This window comes from Populus euphratica, unplaced genomic scaffold (genome assembly GCF_000495115.2).
Source record: "Populus euphratica unplaced genomic scaffold, PopEup_1.0 scaffold1.1, whole genome shotgun sequence".
Taxonomy (NCBI): domain Eukaryota; kingdom Viridiplantae; phylum Streptophyta; class Magnoliopsida; order Malpighiales; family Salicaceae; genus Populus; species Populus euphratica.
The window spans coordinates 851,018-860,000 of record NW_011499845.1 but is presented as its reverse complement, the minus strand read 5'-3'; the positions used below and the strand labels follow the sequence as shown (position 1 = coordinate 860,000).

Below are 8,983 nucleotides of genomic sequence, written 5' to 3'. Positions count from 1 at the left end.
GCCCCCCCCCCCCCCCAAATGAGGCACAATAATCTGTGAAGTTTCCTCGACATGTAGAATCCATCAGTCTCCCTCCATGTTCACATCTATCCAAAGATTTTGGGTGGAGTGCATTTCTGGATCTTAGTTTACATGTATACCTTCGTAAAAGGAAATGCTATTCAGTAATGCATGCAAATTGATTTTCTGGGATGTGAATTTCTTGATCTTTAGATGAAAATAACTACATTTGTCAGAGATCAAACCTTGCAGTGAAAATGTGATAGAAGGGAGGCTTTGATAGAGAAGAATCCAGTGCATATTAGGAAGTGTGAAATTTGAATTAGGTTTGCATGCTTCCCTAATCAACCTTGTCGTGCTAAATCTGGTCATAGGTCTCTATCTAGTTAGCATATTACACATAACTGAATCTAGAGTCTGACGGAGGGGGCATAAGGATAGTTTTCATATGGCGTGGTAAATTTTTTATGATTTTGTTCCGAATTCTCAAACAACCATGGGTTATGAAATGACTGATTGTGGTTTTATTATTGGACTTCTAGATTATTTTATGGAAGTTGCTTGAATGCTAATTTGGTTTTTATTTTTATTTTTAGTCAAGCGTTTTTCTCTGGAAAGAGATGCCATATTTTGAACCGATTCAAAGCTTAATTTGAGATGAAACGTTTTTTTTTTTCTTTTGGGCTAAAATAGCTTAGAAAAAGTAGTAAATGTTGGAAGGTTGATGTTTGTTATTCATGAAAATTCAAATTTTTTTTTTATATATAGAAAAAGCTCATTTTCTTGGAAATTCTTAGTTGCTTTTCAGAAGACATTGTTTTTCATGACCAATTGCCTTTTCATATCTTACATGTGCTAAAAAAAATATGTGCTCGCTACCAGTTGGGAGGCAATAGTGTTAATTGCTGTCATTGTATAGCTACGTAGATGCCTTATGATTGACTGTATTTTATTTATAAATACACCTTCAGTTTTCCTGTTCTGAACTTTTGTTTGATGACTTAAAGAAAGTAGCATGGTTCTGCCGATAGTTTCTAGAACTGCTGTTTGATGGCCAGCCTTTTAGGCTAGTTTTACAAAGACAGGCATCTAATGCTCCAAGTGACGTAAAATAGGATCTAGAAAAGCTTGATGAAGTAAAAAATGAATGGCTCTAATGTTTCGAACCATGAGGAGTTTGACTGGGCCATTGGAGATTTTCAATTTGCACCGAATCCCCAAGTATAGTAAAATTGGTTGGCAGGTCGAAAAATTATAGTATATTGTTCATCCCTTGCACCATCAGAAATTAGTTGAATATATAATGCTAGCCTCCCTTGTAATTTATTATCCCTTACACCATTGTTTATGACAATTATTGGATTCTTTTGTTTCAAAAAATTATTATTATTCATTCTCCTTTTTCCTCATTTTCAACTAAGCCATAATTAGATTCTCCTTAAAGGCTGACCCGTTTATTAATGATTAGATTCCCAAAGAGAGGAGAGGCCGGAAATAATTTTTTATCGCACAACTCAAACTCCATTGCAGTTTGTGGTTCCAACATGGGGAGGAATAGGTATATCACTTTTCCAAGACAGACTTTTTAGCATTTTGAGACGCTTAGAATTGGTCCAGAGGCCATGCCTGGCAAGAACCAGCGGTGAATGTTGTAATAATTTCTAGCCATCGGTAATTTCACTCTTTTGTTGTATAAGAGCAAGTAAATTGTTTTTTATTTATGTAATTTAGTTATTGAAAATAAATTTAATTTAATTTAATTGAAGCCACGATAATTTAAAGTCACGGAAGAAAAATTCAGGACCAACCAATACTCAAAATAAGCAATTACGGTTTTGTAGTAATTTAACAAGCAATGGTGTTTGTCGCGTAATGTATGGCACTTTTTTGGTTTCCTACCAATTATATGAATTATACATGTTTCCTTCCGACATAGCTCGCATATGGTTCAGAAAAGGAAAGAAAAGCACGAGCTTGAAAGATATTCCATGGTGATATAAATACACGTACAGCACCTGCTTTTTCAAATTGTTTTTATTCAAGGTGATTGATTCAAAATTCATCCCAATCTGGTACGAAGGGGATAAAAGGAACAGACCACCACAACCTGGCAAAAGATGCACGGGCACTCCTCCCAGCAATCGCATTTCACTATCGGGGTATCTGGTTCTTTCCAGGGATGTTTAATAATTTTAAAAAATTATTAACAGTTATTTTTATGATTGTTATTTACTTTTTTCTTATCATTTTTTTAATTGATACTTGTTTTATTAAAAATAATTTATGAAATTATAATTATAATTATTTTAATTTTATAATCTTTTAATTTTCTTATTTGTTAGATTTAATCTTTATTATTTTGATTATTATTTATTTTATTTAAGATAATTTATGAAATTGTATTTTTTTAATTTTAATTTTATTTAACTTTTTAATTTGTAAGATTTATTTCTTATTATTTTAATACATTTTAAAAAATATTAATAAATTATTTTTCATAACATAACCAAACCTTAAGTTTTTTAACTTATTTTTTATGATATTATCAAATATCAAAAAATAATTTATTTTTTTAAAAAAACCATTTTTTTCAGAAAAACTACTTCCCTGCAACAATCCTATAACTTCACAAAAAATAAAAATAAAAATCTCGTGTGCAAGTTTAATGGTATCTTGTTTTCAAATGCAACAGTGTAAGTTTACTGCGCAGTAATAGTAAAAAGAAGAAAAAGACTACTGGAATAAAGTTATATTTTAACGGCAACAAAGTTATTTAATTTATTTAATTGCGGAAGAAATACGTGTGGATGAATTTATATCCGATCATTCTTGTAATATTTAATAAATCGCCTTTAAAAGATGACTAGGCCGAGTATAATTACAAGCTTTGTCAGTTTTGAGAAGAAACTAAAAAGCTTCATTACAGTTTTCCAATAAATATTATAGTATATCCAGTCACAATATTCCAATCTATAACTTTTAGGTTTTTTTTTTAATTTAATTGACCGATCACCTTTTTAAAGCTTGATCTGGGTGGTGAAATTCTGGCCTTTCATTAATTGCGGAAGTGGCAAGTGTCCTATCCTCTTTAAAGAGACAGCTGCTGCTAGCGAGCGTGTGGCCCCACCGGAGACCCGCCACCGCGTGTGGCTCGTTTATGGAGGTCATGGGATGGCGGGAACCTTCTTTTCTTTTTATGCTCCTCTTGTAATATCTGTAAAAAAAAAAAAAGAGCATCTCTACGAAGTTCCAGTATTTTCTTCTCAAACTAGGAAAATTCCAGCTATTAACTCATTCTAAAAATAAAATAAAATTAATATAGTTTTAAATAAAAATTACTTTTGAAAATAGTCTAATAAATTACCAGGGTAGCGGATACAGGAGAAGAACAGCCAAATCACCGTCAATTATGGGATGCTAAGCCGCTGACGTGAGAGAAAGCTATCCGTGAAACTCACGTCATTTGCCCTTTTGGCAGTGACGGTGATTACTTTTTATTTAATCTCCCGTCACATAAAGTTGCTTGGCGACTGGGTCACGAGTGCCCAGATACTGTTGTTTTGCAAAACCATCATACTTTCTTGCCCATTTCTTTTATTATCCGCAACATCGTTTTTGTTATGTAGTTTGCTGCATGTATTTTTTTAAAATACATTTATTTTTTTATATTAACATATTAAAATTATTAAAAAATATTTTTAATAATTAATTTAATATATTTTTAATAAAAAATGTGTTTAAACTCAGAAACACTAAAAACTATTAATTTAATATATAAATATACTCTTAAAACACACAAAAACACAATTTAAAACAGACTTCTCTAGCTTGATGACATAATTAGTAGGTTTCAAGAAATTAAATTTCATGAAAAGTTGAAATATCAAAGGTTTATGCATGTAGTAACACTTGAAGGATTTATTTGTTGAGGAAATTTAACATCGTAGTGGATTATTGGGCAGGTAAAGACCGGTTCCACACAGCAAATTGGAACGACTCCATGTTGAACAAAGAACAAAATTGAAATGCGAGAGCCAGCCTAGATTGATTTTGTAGTCCTAACCTTATCCAACTAATGTGCCAGCGCATTTTGGGGCACGAGGCTCTTCATTGAATCCCTTGAAAATAATAATTGAAGAGAATTATTCAATATTTCCTCCCTTTTACACCTAACTCCCCACTGCACTGTCAACAGAACAGAACCGAACCAATAAATAATCACAACTCCAAACAACGACCAAAGCACTGTAATTCCCATCCTTGTCCTTGAAGTCAGAGGACTGACATGACCATTAAGAAAATTATTATTGTTATTATCCTAAGGTTGTTTCAGTAATTCCATCTCCATCCCTCTCTTCATATTTTTCCTACTGTCTCTCTGGCACCTTCTCCCTAATTCCTCTTCCCTCTCTCCTCCCTCCTCTCTGCCTGCCGGGTTTTAGCTGCACGCCATAAAATACAGGAAGATAAAATAAAAAATATCTTTCCCTTCCCGCCCTACCTCCACCATCTTCCCAAACAACATCAAAACGGCCACCATGTTCTTCGTTTCTATGATCGCAACACCGTTTTGATTCCAGAAATGCGTCATATTTGCATCGCGTTTCTGTGTGCATAGAAACAAATTAAAGTTTCTTACCGATTCCATGTTTCGTTTACTATTTTTCATAATTTTTGTGATTGTGAAATAATAACAACAATAATATTCATAAAAAGGGGAGAAGTTGTCTTGTTCTGGATTGATGAGTGCGGCGACGGCAACAGGGGATTGGTGGGTGAGGGGGATTGGTGGGCAGATCGGAAGAGCTTTTAGCCACGAGAGCGAACATGATTTGGCTCTCATGGTTAGCGATTTTCTCGAGAACGGTTGTAGCTCCGGTGCCGATTCCTGGTGTAGCAGCGATAGCGATTCTGGCTTCTCTGATCTTCACCATCTCGCCGACAAGATTTCGGTAATTTTTATTCTCAAGTTTTTCCAATGTACAGCCTTCTCTTACTAGAATTCCCTAGAATCATTCAACAACAACAACATAAATAATTCTCTAGAACTCATCGAGGTTTACTACCGAAAGAATTTTTACTTCTGTATAGAAAGTGAAACTGAGCTGAATTCATGAAGAATCGAATTGAATTCTGTTAAGATTTTTTTTTCTTTTGCTTACAAGAAATTTGTTTTTTTTTTTAGTTTTCCTATCGAATTGAATTCTGTTAAGATTTTTTTTCTTTTGCTTACAAGAAATGTGTTTTTTTTTTAGTTTTCCTTTTTTTGGTTAATTTTGTTTTGTTATATTAAGAGGAAGAGAGAAGACATATAAAATTATGATAATATTATTGGTTTTGATTTTCTGTAAAAATGGATGAATTAATTTAAGTAATTTTATGGTATAATTTCTCACTAAAATTGAATTGATTTCTGTAATTCGTGGAGGAAGAGAAAATTTAGATTTGACAATTGCGTTTATTTGCCTCTCTTCTCGGATTGTTGCGAACTTCTAGTTTTGTGTTATCATTTCTATGATTGCTTGTCAAGTTAATCAAATTGTTTTCTTTGTACCTAAAGAAAATTTTAGAAATCTCAGATACTTCCCGGGAGATCGTAAACTGAAGTGCATGCAAAGACTAGCTCAGCTTATATTTTGTCTGTCTGAATCTCATCTGGTATACTGTCGTGATTGTATTCTGGTGCCTGCATTTTTGTTTAAATGGCAGTTCTTGTGTGGTTTCAATATGTTTTGCTGATGAGGTTCAAATGACGACTTCCTTGCGCATTTTGGAGTTGTCTTTAATATTGCAATGAGCGGTCTATCTATCGATACATTTTAACTCGTCACTGTTTAGGCTTGCACTATTTGATCATATAAAATTTTGCTGATTATTGTGTTGCTATTGCAGTTTTACAAGCGCACAGCAGCTCAATATGAGAGTGACTTGTTGTTGATAGTTCATTCTCTTGTGCAATCGATCAAGGACACAGACCTTCATCGTGTCAAGTTAGGTCCGTGTAATGCAAGCTGCATCAACTTTTCTTTGGTAAAACTGTTGAGGCTTTCGGGATATGATGCTGCTGTTTGTGTGTCCAAGTGGCAGGGTAGCGGCAAGGTGCCGGGAGGTATGCTATCTTGTTGTTAAGTTGCAGTTCTAAGATTTCTTTGAGAGACTATAGGTGTAGAAGGTTATGACTTGGCTAGATTTGCATAGAGGGAATTACCCTCAACATTTGCTCTGTTTTCAAACCTCCATAATGCAATACAAATAAGAAATTTGGTGGCTTCTCTGTTTGTTTTTTTCTTTTTCTGGAACTGTCAACTCTTATTTCTGGGAAGTCTTTGATTTGCATAAGCATTGGTCTTTAGCATCTATCGGATTATCTTGCAAGTTCGTTGGGGCTTGAACCACCCTTCATAGGCAAACATTGTTTTCACTGGATAATCCCAACCTCAAGTTCTAATTTTCAACATGTGCCCCCTTAAATGATTTAATCTGGATTTTATGGACATAGTTGTGATTTTTTGTATCTTGTGATAGTCCTTTTGGAGGGGGGACCTTTTTTTATCTTATTTGGAAAATGCACCCTATTTTATCTTGTTTCATGCTGCTGCATTTGCTATTTTCTGAAGACTCGGTTCTACTTGTACTGTTTTTGAGAAATGTTCCTTATATTTAATGGCTCAGGGGATCATGAATATATTGATGTGATCAACTGCATCAATGCTGGAAGCTCTGAGCGTGTGATCATTGATGTTGACTTCCGAAGCCACTTCGAAATAGCTAGAGCTGTTGACACTTATGATAGAATATTGAAGTCACTTCCAGCCATTTATGTAGGCTCCTTGACCAGGTTAAAACGGTATCTTCAAGTGATGGCTGAGGCAGCGAGATCTTCTCTCAAGCAAAATTCGATGCCTCTTCCACCTTGGAGGTCTCTGGCTTATTTGCAAGCGAAATGGTACTCACCATATCAGAGAAAGTTTGATCCAGATAATCAAAATTTTAGCAGTGTCGATTCTTCATACCACAAGCAGTGTGGTAGACATTTAAAGAGACTGCAGTCCTCGCTCCAATTTGAAACAGAAGGAGAACGACTCATGAAGCCTATTAACAGTGATAATAACCGGAGGATGAAGTTTGAGAGGCGGAAACACTCCTTATTCAGGGCTCTTTGAAGTGTATAGAGTTTTGTCTGATAATGCAAATTCCTTTCCTTCTTTGAGAGATTAATTATATTGCGGCCTTCTTTTTTTCTTTTTTTTTTTTCGTTTGGCAAATAAGCTTATACTGAAATGAAGTGCAGTTTCATTCAAGGGGGCACAAAAGACAACAACACGCCATGTTACTGGAGACATCTTCATATTCCCTTTTCATCTCAAACTCGGGGATTATAAATCTATTTTTTATTTTTCCTATGCTTGCATCAAGTGACAGTATCTGGTTTTCGAAGCTCCGGGGCGCTATAATCTGCATGGCAGTACCTCCAGCCAAATTACAAGGTACTTGCTTCACCAAGGTGCATCGCGCTATAGATTGCTGTTTTTCTTCTTCTTTTTGTCTTGATTCCACTCCTCGCCTTCTATTTTTAATGGCTGAGGAATTATTATTCTTAGTCCCCTGTAATCGTGTTGAAAAACTAGAGTTACTTTTCTTGGACAATACGGGCTCCAAAATTAATAATTATTTGCTTTATTTGTCTAGTCTTCTACCACTCTTTCTTGTTTCATCTTTGTTTCACTGCTTTGCCCTGGGAAAAGGCATCCTAACATGAACTCTCACTTGCAAGCAATACCATGTGAAATCAGAATCTAATAAATGTTTTTGAAGAGTGGAGCACATGCACATGACGCATTCTTATTCAGATGGCATTCGATTGAACCGGGACATTGTTGATCGTTAGTTCTTTGTTGATTTATTTGTTTAACTAATTTAGATTCCAACAAGCTGGGTAGGTTGTAAGATTAAATATTTCGGGCTGTACTATATAGCTACCAGTTGGTTCTATTTCAGTTGTGCTTTTGCCGTCCCAGCAGACCATCCTATCTGTATATACTTTGTACTGTTTTTTTTTAGATTAACGTGGGTGTCCGGGCCAGTTTGCGCGCACTATGACTAATCCCACAGGCCCTAAAGTTAATGACCATGTAAGCCTCCAGTGGCCATCATATGAGTAGTCAAGGACTCAAACCTGAAACAACAGAGGGAACAAACCCCTTAGTCCCAAGTTTTTACCACTTAACCACCACCTAGATGGTTAACTTTGTACCGTTTTTGCTCTGCTGTGAGGTCGTTTTACAATAGTTTTTGTGCCTGGTAAGCTCGTTGCTAGCATTCAATCTCTGGCCATGTATGTCACCGAGCGTTATTAGCTGATGATTTTAGCCAACTATGGGTCGGAGATAAATCGGACTGATTTGTTGTGTGGACAACCCGCAGGATAAGGAAGAATAGAAGCACAAATTAGGATAAAAACAGCAGCGAAATATATCAGAAGTTGATCCCTTTGCCCATCAATTAGGATTGTACAAGTTTGCGTAGTTTACTTGATCATTGCGGGTCAAGAACTATCAGCCATGCAAGGAGGACTTCCTCGCTGCGGTATTGATTGCCAGATGGGTCATGATAGAAACAGTGTGCCCACACTAGAGATTTCTGTTTCAATAGTGGAAATTGAAGACCCGTGTCGAGTCTTATGCGGCGGGTGGCCACTTTTTTCTTCTTCGGACACCGTTTGATAAAATATATCATTCAACTAGCTTTGTTTATTAACTAATTTTCATGCAATTCAGCTGGCTTGATTGCAGGGAAATTATTTTTTGAAAAAAATAAATTTTTAAAAAATAATTTTTTTTTAATATTTGATAATATTATGAGCGAGCGTTATTAGCTGATGATTTTAGCCAATATGGGTCGGAGATAAATCGGACGGATTTGTTGTGTGGACACCCCGCAGGATAAGGAAGAATAGAAGCACAAATCAGGATAAAAACAGCAG

The 8,983-nt window shown here is 35.3% G+C and overlaps 1 protein-coding gene across 1 annotated transcript; it reads left to right on the top strand.

Moving 5' to 3' along the window:
- Nucleotides 1–4,045: 4,045 nt before the first annotated feature.
- Nucleotides 4,046–7,686, top strand: LOC105129478 (uncharacterized). The gene is made up of 3 exons (XM_011031600.1): nt 4,046–4,952; nt 5,893–6,109; nt 6,673–7,686. The coding sequence occupies exons 1-3, from the start codon at nt 4,743–4,745 to the stop codon at nt 7,161–7,163; spliced, it is 918 nt and encodes a 305-aa protein (XP_011029902.1). The 5' UTR covers nt 4,046–4,742; the 3' UTR covers nt 7,164–7,686.
- The last annotated feature ends 1,297 nt before the right edge of the window (nt 7,687–8,983 follow it).